The sequence below is a fragment of the Callospermophilus lateralis genome, chromosome 7, assembly GCF_048772815.1.
Source record: "Callospermophilus lateralis isolate mCalLat2 chromosome 7, mCalLat2.hap1, whole genome shotgun sequence".
NCBI lineage: Eukaryota > Metazoa > Chordata > Mammalia > Rodentia > Sciuridae > Callospermophilus > Callospermophilus lateralis.
In genome coordinates this window covers 130,343,708-130,365,949 of record NC_135311.1, presented here as the reverse complement: position 1 = coordinate 130,365,949, position 22,242 = coordinate 130,343,708, and the positions used below count along the sequence as shown (strand labels likewise).

Here is a 22,242-nt window from a genome sequence, read left to right as displayed (position 1 = left end):
GGTGGTAGTAGTATTGGTTTAGGGGAGTCGGGGCACACAGCTGGGACATCTCACAGGAGGCTATGCAAACACTGCACCATCCTAATAAGGAACCTGAGCACCTTGGATTTTGGTAACTGAGAAGGGGACCTGGAACCACCCTCCACACACCCTGAAGGATGGCCGTATTTAAAACGTACAAGTTGATTGTGTGACGTAGAGAGTGAGCATATCCAGCATCTCCCAAAGTTGCCTTGTTCCTCCACTTGGGTCCCAGGCAACCACTGATTTGCTTTCTGTCACTGTAGATCAATTTGCATTTTCTAGAATTTTCTATAAAGGGAACCATACAGTATTTCCATGTTTTGCCTGGTTTCACTCTGCATGATTATTTTGAGACTCATCTTTGCGATTGCATCAATCAATAGGTCGTTTCTTTTTTTTCTTTTTCTTTTTTTTTTGCTGAGTAACATTTTATCATACAGCTAGGCACATCCAGTTGATGGATATTTGGTTGTTTCCAGTTTTTATCTATTATAAATAAAACTACTATGAATATTTCATAACAGTCTTTGTGTGAACATATGTTTTCATTTCTCTTGGGAAAATAGGAATGGAATGGCTGGGTCATCTCACAGGTGTATTTTATCTTTTTAAGAAAACACCTGGGGCCAGGGGTGGCTCTGCACACCTGTAATCCCAGCTACTTAGGAGGCTGCAACAGGAGATTGCAAGTTTGAGGCCAGCCTCTGCAACTTAGTGGGACTCTTGTCTATAATTAAATAAACAGGCCTGGGGATGTAGCTCAGTGATAGAGTTCCCCTGAGTTCAACCCCCAATACTGGAAAAAAATAAATAAATAAAAAGTACCTGGGTTGGGGATGTAACTCATTTGCACACTGTGCCCACGTTCAATCCCCAACACCAAACACACACACACAAACAGTGTCCAACTGTGATGAACACATTTTCTATGTGCCTATTTGTCAATCTGCTGTCAATATAGCATCTTTGGTGAAGTGTCTATTCAGATCTTTTGCTCATTTTTAAAATTGGGTTGTTTCTTTTCTCTCTGTTTATTGTTTTATTTGCAGTGTTGGGGATGGAATCCAGAGCCTTGAGCATGACAGACAAATGTCCTGCCATTGAGCCACGCTCCCAGCCCTTCCATTAGCTCACTGAAGGAGCAGAAGTAAAGTTTCAGGAAGTCCAACTTGTTGACATTTTTCTCTGTCTTGTGATTTTTTCTGCTATATTAAGAAATCTGACTAATCCAAGATCACAAAGATTTTCTTCTATGTTTTCTTCTAGAAAATGCTTAGATTTTACGATGGGATTTATAATCCGTTTTTAAAAATATTTTTCTTTAAATTATGCAAAAGCATATAACAAAATTTACCAGGGTAACCCTTGGTAAGTGTGCAATTCAGTGACATGGAGGACATTCTCATGGTACCACTGTCTCCACCCTGCGTCCACAGGACCCTTCATCTCGTAAAGCTGAAACTCTGCCCCCATCAAAGGCCAAGTTCCCATTCCCACCTTGGCCCCTGGAAACCACCGTTCTCCTTTGAGTTTCTATGAATCTGACTACTGTGGACGCCTCATATAAACGGAAACCTGCAACATTTGTCTTTTTATGACTCATTTCACTTATCACATTAAAAGCATAATCTTCTTAAGGTTCATCCATATTGTAAGATGTGCCCAAATTTCCTTCCTTCTCAAGGTCACATAACATGATCCATGTTCAAAGATAGATTTATTGAATTGATAGGTTTATCATACCATGCATCCAAGTGTATGATTCAATTTTTCTTTTTTGATTCAGTTGTGAAAACACTACCGCACTTTTATTGAGAATGTTCTATATACCCCGAAAAAGAAACTCTACTAATTAGCAGTCATTCCTCCCTCCCCTTGGTCCAAAGTAGTTCCTCCTCTTCTCTCTGTCTCTACAGACGTGCCTTTTCCAGAGATTTCATACAAATGAAGTCATGCCTTATATGGCTTTTGGTGAGGGGTTCTTCCGTTTGACATGTTTCATCCATTGTAGCATGAATCAATATCCCACGGTCCAGACAGCTCACATTTTACATAGCCATTCATCAATTTGGACTCTCTTTTATTCCCTCTTATGGTTATAAAGAATACTGCTGCTGTGAACATTCACACACACACAAATTTCACACGTGGAGGCTGCTTTTCTATCTGGGGTGTATACAGAGGCGTAGAATTGCTGGTTGACATGGAAACTCCAGGCTGGACCATTTCACGTTCCCGTGAGCAGGGAGAGGTTTCCAATCTCACCAACACCCCTTATCACCTGCTTTTTATCGGAGTCATCCTGATGGGTGTGATGTGGTTTCTTGCTGTGGTTTGATTTGCGTTTCTCTTATGACTAAGGAGATTGAGCATCGTCTCAAGGAATTATCTGTCATGAATCTGCCTTCTCTGGAGCAGTGGTGATTCAAATCTTGTGTCAATTTTATTTTTAAAATTTCATTTATTTGGGGTTGGGGTGTGGCTCAGTGACAGAGCGCTCGCCTACCATGTGCAAGGCCCTGGGTTCGATCCTCAGCACCACATATAAATAAAGGTAGTGTGTGCAGCTACAACTAAAAAATAAATAAATATTTTTTAAAAAAATATTGTTTATTTTCATGTTGCCTGGGATCAAACCCACAGTCCCACACATGCTAGTCATGCCACTGAGCCCCAACCCCAGCCCCTTTTATTTGAGACAGGGTCTCCCTGACTGGCCTAGGCTGGCCTTGAACTTCAATCCTCCTGCCTCAGCCTCCCAAGTAGCTGGGTTTACAGGAGTGCTCCACTGTACCTGACTATTCCTGTTTTCTTCTGAGTTTTATAGTTTACATTCAGGTCTCTGGTCCATTCTGAGGTCACTTTTCTGTGTGGTGTAAGAAAGGGGTTTGACTTCACCCTTTTGCATATTGACACTGGCTACCTCGAAACATTTGTTGAAAGGACCATTTTTCCCCTTATTTGTCTTAATACCTTGTTGAACTATGATCCAGTCTATTTAACTCTTGTGTATGGTGACAGAAATGGATTGAAATTATTATGGTTTTACTTTCTTTCACCCCTCCCGCCTTCTATCCTTCTTCCACAATGAGAAGCAACCTGCCCAGCCCTATTGGAAAAAACCATTCTTCATGCATGGGCTTGCTGGTGCCGTCTTTATCAAGAATAAAATTTCCATACCTATGTCGGTCTAATTCTGGATCATCCCTTCTGTCCCACTGACCTAATTGGCTATCTTCATGCCAACTCCACACTGCCTCCATTAGCAGAACTTTGTAATTCTTAAAATCAGATAGTATAAGCCCTGCAACTTTCTTTTTCTTTTTCTTGTTTACTTGGCTATTCTAGATCTTTTAAATTTCTATATGAATTTTGGGATCAGCTTGTCACTTTCTAAGCAAAGTCCATTATGATTTTGACTGAGAGTTCATGGACTCCACTGAGTCAGTGGGAGACTTGATATCTTAAGGATATCTTGATCCGTGAGCATGGTATGGGCTTGATTTATTTTGGTCTTTCTTGATTTTTTTCTGAGCACCGTTTTATTGTTTTCAGTGTTCAAGTATTCTGTATTTTTTTAGTCAACTTTATTCCTAAATATTTCCACGGTGTTCTATATTGCTACAAATAAATTTGTAAAATTTCAGTGTCTAATTATTCACTGTTAATATGTGCAATTACTATTTATTTTATATTTTTCATTTCATTTCCTGGGACCTTGCTAAAATCAGTTCATAATCTCAGTAGCACTTTTGTAAATTCTGCAGGACTTTTTTTTTTTTTTCTTAAACAGTGATTTTATTGCTTGAGTACAGGAACACAATTATGCAACCAGGGCAGAGGTTGTAGATGACTCATGTTCCCAACTGAGTGGGAGGACTCACCTGGCCTCATCCTGTTGAGCTAATTGGTGGATTCAACTCTCTATCAGACCCAGGCAGACGTCAGTATCTTTATCCTTTCTATTTCTCTCAAGATGCTTCTAACTAGCAACTGCTCTCTTAGTTGGGTGGTGGAGGTCCTCAGGAGCATGCCCTCTGGACTTGGGGAATCTCAAGCTCTTATGGCCCATCCCAAGACACATTCATGCAATGCCCTGTGAGTCCTTCAAGATCACACTGCTTTGGGATGGACTCAGCCCTTCTTGCCCTGTTCATAAATCTTCCTTCATATCATCAGACATTAGCTTTAGCCAGAGGGGGACACTGCCACGAGAGATCAGAGACAATCAGGAGCATGTGCGTGACTCAGGATGACAGCAAAGACCCTGACCAGGCATCAAAGCGCTGATGGGATTTTTTCCATGGGCTATTACATCGATGCCCATAGAGAAGATCCTGCTTCTTCCTTTCCAACCTGAACGCCTTTTAATTAATTAATTAATTAATTATCTATCTATCTATTTATTTATTGTGTGCTTCATTTCTTCTCCTGCTTGCTTCCCTGACTATAACTACCAGGGTCATGTTGAATGGAAGGATGGGGTGGACATCCTTAGCAATTCCTGGTCTTGTGGGGGTAAGGATGGGATTTCATCATCATCAAGCAGGATGTTAGCTGTAGGGTTATTGTAGATGCCCCCTTCAAGCTGAAGAAGTTCCCTTCTCTCTCAGTTTGCTGACAACTTTTTATCATTTCGTCAAATGGCGTTTGTTGCTGATTGGCTTTGCTGTGCTTTGTGTGTGTATTAGATATCATATTATTTCTTCTTTAGTTTTCAATAGGGTGTATTACAATCACTGACTCCTTTTCTGCAGTCCTGGGAATTGAAGCCAGGGGCATCTGAGCTACATCTTCAAATCTTTTCATTTTATTTTGAGACAGGGTTCTTAGTAAGTTGCCAAGGTTAGCCTCAAACTTGTGATCCTCCTGTCCCAGCCTCCCCAGTATCTGGGATTACAGGTGTGTAACCAATACATGCAGATTGACTGAATTTTAACATAAAAATCAACTTTTCATATCTGGAATAAGTCCAACTTGATCATGATATAGTAGCATTTTTGTATTTGTCAACAATTTGTTAATAACTTTTGTATCTATATTCATGGGAGATATTAGTCTGTAGTTTTCTTGTGATGTCTATCTGACTTTGGTTATCACAGTGACAGTGACTAGGAATTTGTGTAGAATTGATTTTATGGGCTGAATTATATCCCATCAAAACTCCTGTGTTGAGATCCTTATGCCCAGTACCATAGAATGTGGCTGCATCTGGAGACAGGACCTTTGAAGAGGCAAAACGGAGGAAAGACCATGTGGGGACCCACTGAGAAGGCAGCCATCTGCAAGCTGAGGACAGAGGTCTCACAATGAAATCAGTCCTTCCTACACCTTTTTTTTAATTTTAATATTCATTTTTCGACGGACACAATATCTTTGTTTGTATGTGGTGCTGAGGATCGAACCCGGGCCTCAAGCACGCCAGGCGAGCGCGCTACCGCTTGAGCCACATCCCCAGCCCCTTCCTACACCTTGATCTTGGACTTCCAGCCTCCAGAATAGCCTGCGGTTCCTGGCTATGGCAGCCCAGCAAACCAATTCAATTGGTATTATTTCTTCCTTACATATTTGGTCAAATTCACCAGTGAAGTCACCTGGATCTGGAGTTTGTTGGTGGGAATTAAAATACAGGTTCAGTTTCTGTTCTAGCTGTGTGCTATTTCCAGTTGAATGAGTTTGTGTCTTTCAAGGACTTAGACCATATTCGTTAGTTGTTGAATATTTCTTTCTATTCACACTAAAACAACCCAAAATAAAAGCCCAAAGTCAATCTGCTGTCTAGAGATGACAGTTACCAATGTTTGTCATTTATCTCTCCAGATGAATTTTACGTATGTGCAACCAATCCCTTCTCTTTTCTTGTTCTTTGGTGGGGGTGGGGGTGGGGATGGGGATTGAACTCAAGGGCACTCAGCCAGGAAGCCACCTCCCCACCCCCTGGTTTTATACTTTATCTAGAGACAGGGTCTCACTGAGTTGCTTAGCACCTCACTTTCGCTGAGGCTGGCTTTGAACTCACAATCCCCCTGCCTCAGCCTCCAGGGCTGCTGGGATTATAAGCATGTACCACCATGCCCAGTAATCCTTCCCTTTTCTAAAGAAAAAAATGGACATGCCCTGTGTATACAGGTATGGGTTTTTTTTAATCATTCAATATTTTTTTAAAAAACATGATTATGGATGAATCATTGATGATCTTCTTACCTAACCCCCTCTCTTAGCTTGTTTCTGGTTTTTGGAGGGGATGCTCCTGAAAGCACTCCTCAGTCAGCGTCCTTTTTCATCTGTCTCTGGGAACAGTTCGGGTTTGTATCTTGGTTTGCAGTCCCAGAAGTGGAATTTCTGGGTGGACCAGTTTATTATTTCATTATTGAGCACAACGTGCTTGGTGGGGGGAGGGTGGGGAGCCCATCCTTCCCCTGGAGGACGAGGCCTCTCTGAGGACCAGCCCATCCAGCACCTCCGGAGGGAACCCCACATGATGAAGGGGCGGCGGTGCTCTGCGCGGGCTCTCAGGGGTCCCTGGCTTTGAGGTTGGCCTCCTTAACACAGATCTCGATGGCTCCCAGTGACATGCAGGTTGGAGGCTGTACCTTAGTGCGGGGACTCTACCGGGGCTTCCTTCCTGATTCTTCCTTCTTCAGAGCAAGACCATCTCATCAAGAGGTGTGCGCAGACACAGAAGCTCAGCTTTGTGCAGACAGAGGAGCAATGGCAGAGACCAGCCCTGCCACTCCCAGCCCTGTGGCCAGGGGAACCTCTGGGCGTTTGGAGGAAATAGAGGCCCCTCTGTTCTCCAGGATCCTGGTCTAAGGGAAGTGTGCAGATCCACAAACCCAAACACACGCGTGCATCTGCAAAGGAACGCGCCTGCAGGTGCAAATTAACAGCTTCCCGTGTGATGCTGATTGGATGGGGGATGGGGAGGGTTCTTCCAGGAGAACTTCCTGAGGGAGGAGAGGGTCCTCCATCACAGAGGCATTCGGGCGGAGGAAAGGCGGGAGCTGGGTGAGGGGGAGTGAATGACACCTGAGGTGGGTTAATTGGATCAGGACAGTTGGCAAAGCTGGAGGTAGGAAAGGTCCCCCGTCAGCAGGGGGACACTGGGAGAGAAGGAGCCTTGTGCAGGTGAGGTGGTTATTTGGAATGTCGACTTCCAAGAGTACCCTTCTCTCCCCTGAAAGCATTCCGAGTCACCCTGAGCCAGAGATCAGGCCTCTACTTTGGAACAAGCAGGTCTTTAAAACTGAGAACCTGCCCAGCGCCCCACAGCACAGGACACCCGGCGTGCCAGCGCGATCCTTACTCACGGTGGCTTGTCACGCAACTGGGGGATTCCTGCCAAGGTCTCAGACAGGAAGTGGGGTGCTGGGGTCGGAGCCCCATCAGTGTGACTATGCAGCCTGAATGGGGGCCCCCTGGAGCCCCGGGCTCTCCCTTCTTCTCTCCTGCCCCTCCCTCCCACGCACGCCACACTCCAAACAAGGAGCAATTGGTGATGACTCCTGGGCCTACCAAACCCTCAACCAGAGGCCCTGGTGCCCCCCAGGGCACATTTAGCAATGTTCAGAGACATTTTTAGTTGTGATAACTCAGAGGTCAGGCCAACTTCTGGAGGCCAGAGGTGCTGCTCGACCTCCCGGGATGCCCCTCGACAAGGCGGTCTCCACCCCCAGGGTCAGCTGTGCCCAGGCTGAGGGGCCCTGGTGCAGCCAAGCAAGCCCACCCCTCCAGATGTGAGCTGGGGGCGGGGACTTCCTGCCAGATGCATGTGCCTGGGCCCCTCCAGTCTTAGCCTGGGTGGACACGGGCACCAACCCACTTCCAGAGCAGTGGAGCCCCCTTCTCGATGTGAACGGGGAGTCCTCTGCAGATTCTGGATTAAGGGCACTCCAGATGGACAGGGTACAGACATGACGTGTGCGCGTGGAGGCCTCCCTGACAGAAGTCTCTCCTGGTCACACTCCACTCAGGTCCCTATCTTAGAGAGTCCTGCCCCATCTGTTGGGCTGGAATCTCCCCACTCTGTACCTGATCACCCTCCACACCTGGTCAGTTCCTCAGCCTCCACCATCACCTGGTGAGGTCTGGTCACCCAGCAAGAAGCCCATCAGGTCATTTTCCAGAACCTTCTGGCCCCGGTATTTCCTTTTGGTAATTTTCCACCCACCCATTCATTGGCTAGAAACCCTCACTTTTCCTTTGAAGCTCGCTGCAAAACCCTGGGGCAGTGGTCCCTCCACCTGTCCTGATGGCTGCCCTTGAACAAAGTGCACCTTTGATAAATGTCATGGAAGACTTTCGCATCTTCCCATGGGGCTAGGGAGGCCTCTGGACTCATTTCCTTTCAGATCCCTGGGGAGGGGCCAACTCTTGGTCAGGTGCAGGAACCCCTCAGAGGGGGCAGGCCAGACAGAGAACGCTGGAGGCGGGACTTCACCAGGCAGTGCGGGGCAGGGCTGTGGCAGGAGGAGGAGGTGGAGCCTCCGTTTTCTAGGGCATCTGCCACTTGCCCGGGGCATCGCCCTGGCTCTACCCTGCCAGTGTGCGAGGAGCGTGAAGCTGGGGCCTGTTCCCTGGAGTTTGAGGAATGCATCAGGGACATCTCAATACTTATGCTGCTGGTCCCCCAGAACCCAGAGCATGGCAGATGGGGCGCAGGCCAACCCCAGAGGGTTCAGGAAGAAGATGCTGGTTAGATGCTGCTCTGCATGGAGGGGTCCAAGCTGCAAGGCCTCTGCCCCTTCCAGAACCTTCAGGTAGGTGCTTCCTGCCCTGGGATGGAACTCTCCACGGAGGGGTGCTGGGATGGGTGAGGGATGGCTCCTGGAATTCACTTCTCCCCAAAGGGGAGCTCTGAGCCTGTGAGTGCAGAGCTGAGCTCTGTCCCTGTAGTTTCAGCACTAGACGGGCCTTTGGGACCACTTGGCCACCCCTCACAGGGCACTTGGGGCCCAGAGAAGCTAAGGGATCAGCCTGTGGTCAGGGCTGGAACCATCCAGGGACCATCAGGTCTGCTGGCTGTGAGTTTAAGCTGCCCGGCCGCCAGGTTGGGTCACTGACTCTGGGTCCCAGGCCTCTCTGGAGTGTGGAAGGCGGGAGTGGCTCTGGTCTGAGACTGTGGCTTCCTGCTTTGGAAGCGGAGGCGTGGAGGGAAGTTGCTTCCGGTGCCTCCCGGCTCTGCCACCCTGGGTGCGCTCCTCCAGGAGGCACAGGGCGGGTGTGGGATGCTGTCACAGGGCTGGGGTGGCAGTAACTGGGGCATCGAGGGACAGCATGGGTGGCTCCTGTGCTGAGGCCCAGAACTGCGGGAAGGTGGGGAGATGAGCCGAGGCTCAGGATATCCTCTCTCTCAGGTCCAGCCTGGGTGTGAAGCTCCTCGTCATCACTGTCCTGGCCAGTCGTGGTGAGCACAGGCCCCGGGAGACCCCTCCTGGAGGGCTCCCAGTCTTTCTCCTGTGTCCCTGGGCACCTATTGTTCCACTGGCCTGAGTTGCCTTCCTCCCTCTGGGCTTCCTGTCAGGCTTCCCCCTCTCTCCTGGGGCTGTTTACTCCTTGGGCCATCCTACACATGCCAGGCCCCTCAGCATTTATGAGCCAGAGGGAGGCAGGCGCTGAGCCAGGTCGTAAAATACAGTGTTCACTGGGCACTCTGTACCTCAGCATGCGTAGGAGTGAGTGTGCCGCCAGACACACGTCTGTCTGTGTGTGGCGGGGGTTCTGAGCACAGGGGGGTGTCTCTGTGTGCCACACATGACAGAGTGTGTCGGGGCTGGCACCTGAGCCTCTTGTGTCTCCAGGGTGGGTTCCCTGTGGTGTGTCCCCAGAGTCTGCGCCTGGCGGGTGGGGGTTCTCTCACAGGCTGGGACTCCAGGCACCACGGACTGGGGGCAGCCACCCGGCAGGATCGTCATAGGCAAATCAGACCCCGTCACACATACAGGGATCCACATGGCAGATGCCCCGGATGCATGGGAGGTCAGCAGAACCTCTTGCTGGCTTTTCACACCCCTGGACACAGCCTAGTTTGAGGAAAAGAAAGAAATTCCAGAAACAAAGATGAGGTTCAAGGTGGCCAGACATGAGGAAGGACTGGCGGCTCATGGGAAAACAGCCTGTCATTAGAAAACTCCCACTCGCGCTCAGCCACACCACGGGGATTGGCTGGTCGCGGCTTCGTGTGTGTGAGCACAGTCGTGATGCGTTAGAGTGTAGCTGTGTGCAGGTGTGTGCGGGTGAGGTGCCGGTAGCAGGCATGGGTGTGTGCACAAGTGTCCGTGTAAGGGTGTAAGCTGAGTGGGTGAGCGAAGAGGCTGTGTGAGGGAGTCCACCCTGTGTATGACCAGTAAGTGCCTCACTCCTCTCTCGCCCTGTGTGGCAGATGGTCGGGGCCTGGAGCCTGGTGCTGACCCCCAGGGAACATCTGGGCAGCAGGTGGGGACGGGGGCAGCCAGGAACCCAAGGCAGCCAAGTCCTTTCTTGAGGCACTTCCTGGGCCAGGTGCTCTGTACACATATTCAAGGTACCACCTGAATCTCCAAGGGACCCATGAGGGAGGTGTCATGGTCCCCATTTCTCAGATTTGGGAAGGGAGGTTCAAGGAGGTTGTGAGTTGTCTGGGGGGGGCCCCAGGACTGATGGAGAAACCCGAGCCGGCCTGGTGGCTCCCGGCCGCTTTGCACACACTTATCCTGCAAGGCTCAGCAGACAGCGGGAGGGGGCAGGGAGGGGCCAGCCGCTGTCATGCTGTCCTCAACAGCACCTTCAGGCCAGCGCCTGCCCATCTGCAGCTCAGGACGGGCTCAGCCCACTGGACGCAGGGCCTCTTCTGCCCCGCGCCCCTGGGTCCTGGCTAGACAGTCCCCTGGTGCCACACAGTTCTCTTCAAAGCCATCTTTCATTTCTTCCTGGTCTTCCCTCTTTGCTTCTTGTTCTCTATAATGATGGCGACCAAAGAGCTAAGACCCAGGAAGACTCAGGAGGAACAGGATTCCCAGCCTCTACCCTCTGAGAATTGAGCAGGCCTGACTGGGGGCCACCAAGCCCCAAGAGGGGGCACGGAGAGTAGCCAGGGTGTACCAGCACTAGCTGGGCACTGACCTGTAGATCTCTCGTGGTCAGGATTGTTATTCCCATTTCACAGATGGGAGCATGGAGCTCCAGGGAGCTTGAGTTATTGGCTTAGGTCTGTCTGACTCCAGAGTCTGAGCTCTTCCCGCTAAGGCACATCTGTAGTGAGTTCTCCTCATTAGAGATGCAGAACAACCTTGTCTCAAGAAACAAGCAAGAGTGGGCTGGGGACTCATCGAGCCTCCAGTGTCTGAAATCCCTGGCTTCCTTGATCTCCCAGAACACCTTGTTCATGCAGCAGGGCAGGGTGGGTGGGAACGCCTGGGGAGAGCAGGGGTTGGGGCACTCAGCCGAGCAGCTGACCCTGGTGCAGCTGAAGGAGTCCGGGGCTGGGGGTGCAGATAGGATCTAGACTGTGTGCTGGTTGGCCTCCCAGCTGCGGTTCTGTCTCTTCCGGCCTGCAATACCTGGGCAAGCCTTAATTTTCTGATCCATAAAATGGGGACAGAGTGGCTCTCCTGATGCTGTGTGGGGAGGCTTCACCCAGGTAAGAACTGGAGGTGGAGCCCAGGAAGGCATGTGGAAGCCGCCCACGTGGCTCAGAGCCCAACACCAGCGAGGACCACAAGAGAGAAGGGAAGCAGTGGTCAGCAAGGAGAACGCACCTGGGCAGGTGCAAGAAGTGCCCCTGCACTATCGCTTTCTCCATGCATGCGTAATCCTCAGATGCTCCAACCCCAGGACCGTGGTGGGGGCCTGACAAGGAATACCAGGAAGGGGCCAGGGAGCAGAAATGAATCCCTGGGGTTTATAACAGCATGTGGCATTTGCAAAGCCCCTTCCAGGGAACCAGGCGCTGGGCAGCCCCTTTGAGGACCGTGTTCAGATGCTCCCCGACCATCGATGGCTTGACTTAATTTTTCGGCCCTACCATGGCGCAAAAACAACATGAACTCAGGAGAAACCATACTTCAGATTTTGAATTTGGATCTCTTCCTAGATTAGTGACACGCATTGCAATCCTCTGTCACATGCTGGACAGCACTGTGCCTCCTAGTCAGCCCCCGACCGCGAGGGGAAGCCCCCGCCCTGCAGTGGACTCCGTTGCTAAGCTGGGGTGTTTGGTAGGATAGGCGACTGAAAGGCATTTTTGATTTATGATACTTCCAACCTGCGAAGGACTTATCAGGACTTATGACGCATCTGCACAGCCAGGTGGCAGGGATGTGGGTGAGGAACCCTCATCCCCTGGAACAGACCTGTCTCCACCGCCTTCTCACACAAGCCTGGGCAAGTGACTGAGTGCTCCAGCCTCAGTCTCCTTATCCATACCATGGGATAACAACACAGAGGATTGCAGGGAGTGGAGCAGTTTAGGATTTTGTATGTCTGGTTTCTCAGGCTATAGAGCTTTGGTAAGGCCAGGACTTTGTAGGTTTCTCTCTCCTCCCGTGCCCTGCTCACCTCTCCTCTTCTTCTGCTTCTTCCTGCTTCCTTTTTCCTCTCCCTGGCTCTGGGGTGGGGGGTAGTCGTGGGGCAGGGACTCACGCAGCCCCTGGTTCTCTTGTAGTTCTGTCCACAGCCCAGGGCAGCCTGCTCAACCTGAAGTCCATGGTGGAGACCGCCACAGGCAGAAGCGCGATCCTGTCCTTCGTGGGCTACGGCTGCTACTGCGGGCTGGGGGGGCGCGGCCTGCCCATGGACGAGGTAGACTGGTAGGTGCCAGAGACCCGGGCTTCCGACGGGACCAGGTGGGGCAGCTGAGGTCACTCCATCTCTGTGAGGAGGAAGAGGGGCCTCTCCCCAAGGAAGGAACTTTTGCTATGACCCCAAACACCCATGGGAGGCAAGGGGTGTGTCACTCAGCTCCATCAGACTGGGTGCTGCCCTAAGGGCAGGACTGTGCTTCTGCCATCAGACTTGGGGCTCCCAAAAGCCATGGCTTCTGCTCCTATCTCCCCACCAGCAGCCCGCACCAAGTCTAGTATCACGGGGAGCTTAATAAATGCATACTGGCAATGACTTCAGTCCTATAAGGAGGTGGGGACAGCCACTCTGGGTTTGCTTCCTGTCCTTGATATTCCAATGCCCATTGACTTTCCAGACCACGCTCCTCCCTGGCCATCAGGCGCAGTCAGGCCTAGCCTCGCAGTACAGTCAGAGCTCCTCCGCAGCCACTAGAGCCCAGGCCTCTCCTCCACCCTGACCACGCTGCTGGGACACCCATCCACCCCACCCCTGCCACACACGCCCTGCAGTACTTCCTGGGCTTTAGTTCGGGAAGCCCTGGGGATAGGACAAAGAGGCAGAATCAAGGACAAGAGCCCTGGCACCAGCCCCAGCTCTGGCCGGCTGTGTAAGCTTGGGCAAATAACTACCCCTCTCTGGGAGCAGTCTGAAAGGTCTGACTCAGGAAGGGCCGACGGATGAGTTTGGGGCCAGGAGCCTACAGATGACCCAAGGTCTCTGCTGGGGGGAGACAGACGGGCTGGCAGCACCTGCCTGCTCACCTCTGCCGCCTCCAGGTGCTGCCATGCTCATGACTGCTGCTACCAGAAACTCTTTGACCAGGGCTGCCGCCCCTACGTGGACCACTATGACTTCACGATGGAGAACGACACTGTGATTGTGTGCAGTGAGTCCCTTCCCCGACACACACACACACACACACACACACACACACACACACCCCTGGGATGCATGGACACCAAAAAGTAAATGTTCGTAGAAGATTAATATTAGCACAGAATTAAAAATTAGCATAAGCACTACTCACTTGGTGTGAGTACTAAGGAGCTCTAGTATGAACCAGAGGAAGTGCTACTTTGTACCCTACAGTCCTTGCTAATCACTCCCTCCAGGGGGGGTCCTTGCCCGCCCGTGGGACTGGAGAGAGGAGGTCTGGAGTGTGGAGATAACCTGCAGGGTGACTTAGGTAAACCCAACTCCATTTCTGAGCCTTGGTTTCCCCACCTATTCAATGCTGGACTTCAACTATACGAGCTGAACTTCAGTGGTTCCCCAATTTTAGCCTGCACCAGAGTGACCGAAAGGGCTTGTGACAATATGGACGGCTGGGCCCCGGTCCAGAGCAGCTGACCTGCAGGCTGGGGCATGGCCCGAGGGTGGTGCTGGTGCTACTGTCCCCAGAACACATTCTTAGGGCCACTGGGCTCTCAGAGTTGTGCTCCAGGTGCCCGTGTCCCGGGCCTCCACCCACAGCCTTCACCCCACCCCCACAGGCGAGCTCAACAAGACAGACTGTGACAAGCAGACATGCGAATGTGACAAGAGTGTGGCTCTGTGCCTCAGGAACCAGACGTACCGGGAGCAGTACCGCAGCTACCTCAACATTTACTGCCAGGGCCCCACGCCCAACTGCAGCATCTACGACCCGCCCCCAGAGTTCACCTGCGGACACCACTTCCCAGTGACCCCTGCCCCTCCCTAGCACTCCTGAGGTCTGAGCGAAGTGGGTAGAGGATCTGTCTTGAGGACCAGACAGATGGAGCAGACAGGGGTGGGACCAGGGCAGGAGCCCAGGGGCCCTGCAGCAAGTCTGGCCTCAGAGGACTGGCCCTGCCAGTAGCCACTGGCTCTTCCAGACCAGCTTTGGACATGACTTTGTCCTGGTGCTGGTTCTGGACTTGGTGGGAAGCATGTGGCTTGTTGGGGTCTCTCCTGAGTGTGGAAGGCAAGAGCTGGGAGGTGAGAGTGAGTCCTGGGAGTGAGTCCTGCCCAGCATGTGTCCCGGGACCCAGCTCCCAGGCATGGACAGGGCTGTGAGGCGTGGCTTCTGGGGTCCCTGGCCAGCCCCGCAGGATGATTAGGACGATTCTTCTCTGCTCTGGGGGCTTGTGGCTCTCTAGAGCCCATTAACACAGCAGGTGGCCCACCTCAAATCCATCGAGGTGACACAGGGGTGCAGGTCCAGAGGACAGGTCCCAGCCCCCAAATCCCTGTTGCTCAAAGTGCCTCTGAGCAGACTCCTGAGCCCACATGCAGCCAGGAGTCAGGTGCAGGGTGGCACTCCCTTGAGCACACAGAGACAGGATGGGGACACCCAAATATACCCGCAACACTTACAGCTCCTCTCCTTGCCTCTCTGACCCATGCACATAAAATCCCCAACCCCCACCGCAGGACACCTCTCACCTGAGGAGGACCGCTGAGCGCCCTGACAGGGAGCACGCCGGGCCCGGCCTCCAGGCCCTCTCTTGCAGCACCAGAGGCAGGAGGTCAGGGACCCCATCGCTCTGTGCAAGGGGAGCCAGGTGTCTGGAGTCCTGGCCATGGGGAAGGAGCTCACCTGACCCACCTCAGTGAAGAGGGACACAAAGGTGGAAAGGAAGGGCACTGGGAAGAAAATTCCAGAAGGCAATGGAGTGGGGGGAGCAGAGTGGGGAGCAGGCAGGGGGGATGGGAGCCAGGAGAGAAGGCAAGGGCCAGCTCTTTAGAAGGGGTGGTATCTGGAGAAGGGTCAGGAGTGAGAGAGGCACTGGGGTGGGGACACCTGTGGACCTGGGGACTTGCAGGCTGAGGTGAGGCTTCTCTGCTGTGCCTAGCACTGCTGTCCCCCCAGGTGCACCTTCCCGTGGTCACTTATTCCCTCAGCTCCACCTCAAGGTCAGCAGCCTCCATCCCCCTTCATACCATGTCCACCTTATGGATCCACAGAGGCTGCGCCTGCCTGCACACTGGGAACAACCCTCAGAAGGTTCAGCCTGCCCCGGCAGTGCCCACAGGGCAGTGCCCACTGTCACTAAGGAGGGAAAGCCAAGCCAGGGGGAGGAGGCCGGGAGAGACGTCCAGGAAGAGAAGGCAGGAGGGGCCAGAAGCCTCGCCGAGCAGCAGCTTCTAGAATAGCAGCCTTGGGACTAAGGGGGAGGCTGCAATGGGGGCACTCGGTATGGGGGCCTCTTCCTAGGCTCACCTCAGGACATGATGGTCACCTGCATGTGCTGCCACACCTGCCCAGTCACGTGTATCTCCCTTGTCTACTCTCCAGGAGCCCAGCCAACAAGCCCCCTGCTCCACCCTTCTTCGGCTGGCCCCCGAGTCCCTGGGTCAAGGTCCCCACCAGGCTAGGGGCAGAGCAGGGTACCTGGAGCCTCCTTCAGGTCTTGACCCCTGACCTGTGGGCCCCTCCTCACAAGCACACACCCTCCCCTCTGGATGCTGGGCCCATGTGCAGGAGGAGAGTCTGCTGCTACAGGTCCACCCATCCCTACCTCACCCCAGACTCCAGGAGGCCTCCGCATCCCCTCTGAAAATTAATAAAGACCCCACTCTGGATCCTGAGTGTCTGACTCCCCTTCCTACTGTGGGGTCCTCCTTGGCCAGGCAGTGAGAGGGGGACACAGGGACCCCTCCCAGGTCTTCATCCCTTGAAGACAGATTCACCCAAACCCAGTAGCTGGCATGGCCTGTCCCCCGCCCAGGGCTGAAGTGGCCCTGCTCCAGCACAGAGAGGCAGAGGGTGGGAACGTTGGAAAGCAGTGTCAAGGCCACGGGCGGCCTGGGTCCTGCCCTGGGGCAGTGATAGCAAGACAGGGCCAAGGCTTTCCAGTTTCAGCCGTCCTCACCCCCTCCTCTGAGCCACCAAGGCCCACAGAGGGAAAGCAACCTGCCAAAGTCACACGGGCGGTAAACCAGGCTGGGAATCCTGAGCGTCGGGCTGGCACCTCCTTAATGACGGGCAGCCTGGCAGGGAGGAGGAGTGAGGAGGTCCTGGGTACTGGCCAATCTTGTTCTCTTTCCTGCTCTGCTGTCTCGGTTATGCCATCTGTGAAATGGGACCACGCCTCTGGCCTGAAGGGTCACAGGCTTGTTGTGCCAGCCACTGAGACAGCTGGAGGCGGGGCTTTGTGCGCCCAGTGGGGGAGGGGTCAGGGAGGGCAGGAGATGGTGTCCCTCGTCAGCTCCAAGGTCAAACACTTCTTAGAAGGGAAGTGGGTCAGTGACAGGGAAGCCACACGAGAATGCGGCAGGACAGCAGGTCCTGAGTCCCAGCCGAGTCCCCGTCCCTACTCAGGTTCTTGTCCTTTGGGTGTGAGTATCCTCAGGTATGGTGTGGCCAGAGGGCTGCTTCCGATGTCCTCCAGGTCCATGGGTTTTCCTGGGGACATGTGGGGGTGATCCCTGGGGAGACACAGGCTGAAGAAATGAGCTCCCCACACCACCTACGGCTTTCAGCAGAGCAGCCTGGGTATCCTGCAGTGTAGACAGAGCTTTCCTGAGACACTGCAAGAAGGAGGGACTCCTGGGCAGAATTCCTTAAAGGTGGAAAGCCCTGGCCCGGGCCACCCATTGGTTTGTCCACTCCGGGGAGCCCGGGCCCAGAAGGGAAGCAGAAGTGTGAGCTCATGACCTTTGTATCTGGTGCCAGGTGGTGTGGGGAGCAGAAGATGACCCCCTAACTGTGGCAGTCCTGAAGGTGCCCCAAAGGCCCTTAAGGTGGAACCCGGCTGATATCTGGGCTGCCCCTGGGGGTGAGGGTGCCAGGGAGGGGCACAGGTCCCACTGTTGAAGGGGCGCTCCCTGCTTTGCACCCTGGGCCTCTCCCACCCTGAGGACATCCCACCACACTTTCCAGGTTGGTGAGTCTTCCTTGCTGAGGCTTGAGAAGAGGGCTGGTTGCTGACCTGGGGGCTGCCACCTCCACCCAGACCCAGGTCTGTCTTCTCCCTTCTGTGGAGACTCCTCCCCTCCCTTCCCCTTTCCCCTGTCGGTAGCTTGGAGACCTCCCTTTAGGACAACTGTTTCCAAGGACTTGGGCGACACCTCGTGGACATGATTGGTCACCACAGTGCTGTCCACACTTCCTGCCCCTCTGCCCTGGACCTGCAGTGAAGGGGAACCCCTGGGGAGACAATGCCCAGCAGAGTCCAAGATCTTCACCATCGCTTCCGCCGTCTTGTCCTCACCAACGCCACCTGTCACAAAGAGCATCAGTTGGGTGGCACTCAGCTCTGACTCTCCCAGGCCCTGTGACCTTGGGTGGGTTTTGTCACCCCACCAGAGCTTCAACATTCTCCCTTTGATACAGTGTGGTTAATAATGAAGCCACATCAGAGGGTTGGGGACAGAATACTGTCAGGAAAGGGAGCGCCCAGCATGGGGCCTGGCATGTCGGACATGTCAGAGCTGATGAGTGGTGGCCTTCAGTCATGTGATGGACAGAGGGTCCTCAGGTCAGGTTGGGAAACAGGGACAAGTGGGGAAGGGGTTGCAGGAGGTGGATTGCCTGTCATCATTGCCTGGATGACAAATCAGAAACCTGGTAGAACCAAAGCTGTGGCTTAGCAAGAAAACCTGGCTCCCTCTATGTAGAGGGGAGGGGAGAGGGGGGAGGGGACAGAGAAGGGGGAGGGGGAGGGGAGGGGGAGAGGAGGGAGGCAGAGAGGAAGGTTCTAAAGACACCCCTGCCCTCAACCACAGCAGGCCCCTGGAGCCTCACCTGACTCTGGTCACAGCTGGGCCTGGAGCCACCGCTCCCTGGGCCTGGCCTTGACCATGAATTCCTCCCAGAGGCTGGCACAGCAACACCGGCTGTCAGCTCCCCCAGCTGTGGCTTTCTAACAAGCAGCTGATGCCACCAACTGTGACAACAAGCAAAGTCTGGAGAAAAATACCAAGGCTTCCAGCCTCTGGAGGCAGAGCATACAGCAGAACAAAACCAAAAAATGTCACCCTGCCAAGGGCAGCCCTGCTGCACCGGCCTGGCCGGCAGGGGGTCCAGGACCCAGGAGGAAGACAGACCAGCCAGCGCTTACTGCCCTCCAGCACTGCCCTGAGCTTCGGGCTGTCTCTCACTCGTCCTCGGGTGGCTTCTGGGACGGGGCTACTCCAGGCTATTCACAGCTTCACTTACGAATCAGGCCCAGAGAAGCCAAGTAAATTACTCCAGGTCTTGACCCTGAGCCTTCACCTCAGCGAGCTCCAGGTCCAACATTCGCCGTTTAAGAAAGGGAAGCAAGAGGCGGGGAATCAGAAGCCGTGGTTTGCCGTCCAGCTGACGCCGTACCAGCTGGCCACCCGTGACCAGTTTCTTCCGTGAAATGGGAGAAGTACTTCCTGGGGTCCCCCTGGTGGTCAGTAAGACAGGGGATGAGAAAGCACCCCAGGAAGGGGCTGATGTTCACTGCTGTGAGGAGACTGAGGCCCAGAGAGTGGGGGATCGCGTGAGGCCTTCCCGAACCCCAATGCCTGTATGCAAGACCAGGCCGCTCCAGCCTCCTCACCCCTGCTCACCCCGACTTCACAGAGAAATTCCTGCCTCCCCCCCCCCCCCCCCCCCCCCGCACAGGCCAGAACAAGAACCAGGCCCCCAGCAGGGCAGCACTGACCCCGGGGGGCAGCCTCCTAGCTCAGCGCTTCCCCACGGGTCTCTAGTGCTGGGTTTCTTCTGGAACAAGACTACGGAAGACAGCCGGGAGCTCAAGGTGTGGCAGCTGGGTTGCACCTCGGTGGCCCTGAGCCAGCCCCCTCCTGCCTTGGTGAGGTGGGATTTTCACCACCCCGGCCTGCAGGTTGCTCAGGAATCCCAAGTGCCTGGCCCCACGTGGGCTCTCAGTCCCTGGAGGCTGTCTGTCCCAGCAACTGAGGCTTGGGGACATGTCCTGATTCCCCTACTCCCTCACTCAGGCTCTTGGGCCCCTTAAGTGACTCAGCCTGGCCAGCAGCCTGAGCCCCCAGCCTGTGCACTCAGTGACCCAGAGGCCCAGCCACCCACTCCTCGCTGGCTGACTGTCACCCACGGTCGCAGGCCCTTCCAGACTTTGTGGTGTCCCAGAGCGGGATGCGGTAAGAGCAATTCTGCCTCCCTTGGCTTCCACACACACAGTTACCCCAAAGAGTGACCGCCACTCCCGGGTGAGGTGTGGAGCCCCAACCCCCACCTTCCATGGAGAGCCCACTGCTCTACCCACCCAGACATCGAGAAAGGTGGCTGGTTAAAATCCAAAAGGAGTTCAAAGTCTGGTGGTTGGAGCTCACAGCAGTGCCCCATGGCAGCTGACATCACCAGGTCCCCACGACCACCCCATTCCTCCACTTGGCAGCTAGGCCTTGGTCTCAGCTGCCCATCTTGCTTAGACCCTGGGTGGCAGGAGGCTGGCTGCTCAAGGTCACACAGGTGGAGGACAGTGGGAAGTGCTGTGGGGAAGCTGGCCATATGGCAGAGCATGGTAAAGATGTGGGGCATGGGACCTGGCATCCTGCTGGCCGGATGCTGTGTGGAGAAGATGGAGGGGGCAGAGTGGCTGCAGAGAGAAGAGTGAAGAGCGACTACAGTGACCCAGGCCCAGGGGACCAGGCTCCAGCAGGAGGGCGGGACTCAGAGAGTGTGGTAAGTGCTCAGATGCTAGATTTTTTCCTCCTCCTGTTTTATTTCTCATGCAAACATTTGACCTAGTATTTTATGGATATGGAGTCGGGATGAAAGGGGAAGGTGGTCCAACAGCTTGGTTGTAAGAGTTGAGAAGGAGACTCTGACACCCAGGGTTTGGGCCTGGAGGGGCCGAGATGGGGAAGGAGCTTCTGTTGTGGTGGGGAAAGGCAGGTAGGTAGAGGAGGGGGCTGCCGTGGGCACCTCTGGCCAGGAGGCTCTGCCCGCCCCCACTGGGCCTTTCCAAGGCCTGCTCCTCTTTCAGGTCTCAGAGGAGATGTCAGGCCCCATGTTCCTCCAGGAAGCCTCCCCAACCTGCGGGACAGTGCCTGTGCTCCTGGACACTCCCAGATTTCCCAGCCTGCTTGCCATGTCCTGCCACCCCGCAGTCTGACAGCCCGGGCTGTGATGCACCTTTACTTCTCAACCCTAAGCATGAGGCCTGGCCTGGAGCCTGTCCTCAGTACAGATGAGTGACTCAAGGACAGCCAGATTTCCCTGTGAATGGAGCCGACCCTCCACAGCCCCACCTCTGTCCTCTTAGACCAGGCTCTACACCGACAGGCTGGCACCCAACCAGGCCCGTCCTTTCTCCTACCAGACGAGGTGCTGGGGCCCCTGGGAGCAGCCTGGATCTCACGCTGAGCCCAGCCTTCCCGCCCAGCCTCTTCCTTCACCCTAATCTGAGGCTGGTCTCTGCTGTGGTCAGGACTTTCCAGGGCAGGTGCTGCTGGCTCCGCCCGGCCACCCTGCCTTTCTCACAGACCCCTCAGACCCTCCCTGATGCTCCCTGGCTTCAGCTTCCCTTCTGCGGTGACCCCTTATGTACTGGTGCAGGCAGGGAAGGAGGAAGTAGGCCAGGCTACTGCAAGACCGTGGTGCTGAGCCAGGCCAGCCCACGGGCCCTGGTTCCCAAGCCCCCTGCTGACTGGCTGTCTCCGGCATGAACTCATGATAGCCACCGTGGCTCAGCATATCCCCCAAGATTTTTACACCCAATTTTGTTCATGCGCGCGCGCGCGCGTGTGTGTGTGTGTGTGTGTGTGTGTGTGTGTGTTCTTTACACTTCTGTTGCCCAGCACCATGCCTGGCACATAGTAGATGTCCAATAAATGTGTGTTGGGTGACCTATTGAAATGAGCACCGCTCCTCGTGTGTGCTTCATGACACGTCTGACCCCCTCCCCCACACCTACCAGGGAAGGGGCAGGGACCATGTCACAATGTTTCAGTGGGCTCTGTGTCCGCCCCAGTGCTGAGGCCCAGGAATCTCAACTTAATAAAGACATGACGAGCCACGCCACAGCATCCTGCCTTGAAAGACCAGCCTCTCAGCAGCTCTCAGCTCTGCATGCTGTGACCAGCTGGGCGGTCGCTTTTGTCTCATGAGTGCGTGGCCAGAGGCGAGTCAGCTTGGCTGACCTGGGGCGAGCGCGCACACGTGTACCTGATCCAGGTGGGCGCCGTCTCTCCGCAGGTGAGCCCAGGCCTCTTCTCCCAGTGGGAGCCCACGTCCTAGGGAGTAAAAGTGCCCTGCACTCCGAGACCTAGGGCCTGTCACTTCCATGACTTCTGCCTTCTCCTGAGCTGAGTAAATCACACGCAGTTCAGATGCAAGGTGGGAAGGGAGACTGGCCTCTTGCTAGGAACACATGCTCTTGAGCTGAGCTCCGCAGGTGAGAGGTGAGGATATCCCGAGGCAAGGACAATCACAGTGGCTTTGCCACCTACCGTTCCAGCTGGGGCCATAAACATCAGAAT

General features: G+C 54.1%; 1 protein-coding gene across 1 annotated transcript; it reads left to right on the top strand.

The window, feature by feature from the left end:
• The first annotated feature begins 8,667 nt into the window (after positions 1–8,667).
• Positions 8,668–20,876, top strand: Pla2g2f (phospholipase A2 group IIF). Its single transcript, XM_077110086.1, has 8 exons — positions 8,668–8,783; positions 9,381–9,430; positions 12,665–12,809; positions 13,620–13,729; positions 14,337–14,524; positions 17,483–17,550; positions 19,403–19,592; positions 20,748–20,876. The coding sequence occupies exons 1-8, from the start codon at positions 8,668–8,670 to the stop codon at positions 20,874–20,876; spliced, it is 996 nt and encodes a 331-aa protein (XP_076966201.1).
• Positions 20,877–22,242: the final 1,366 nt, after the last annotated feature.

Bases quoted from the DNA above. Each gene is read 5' to 3' on its own strand.
- Pla2g2f (XM_077110086.1), top strand. From the start codon at position 8,668: ATGGCAGATGGGGCGCAGGCCAACCCCAGAGGGTTCAGGAAGAAGATG. The intron at 8,784-9,380 runs GTAGGTGCTTCC...CCTCTCTCTCAG, and splicing joins GCCCCTTCCAGAACCTTCAG to GTCCAGCCTGGGTGTGAAGC. The intron at 19,593-20,747 runs GTGAGGTGGGAT...CTCCTCTTTCAG, and splicing joins GCCAGCCCCCTCCTGCCTTG to GTCTCAGAGGAGATGTCAGG.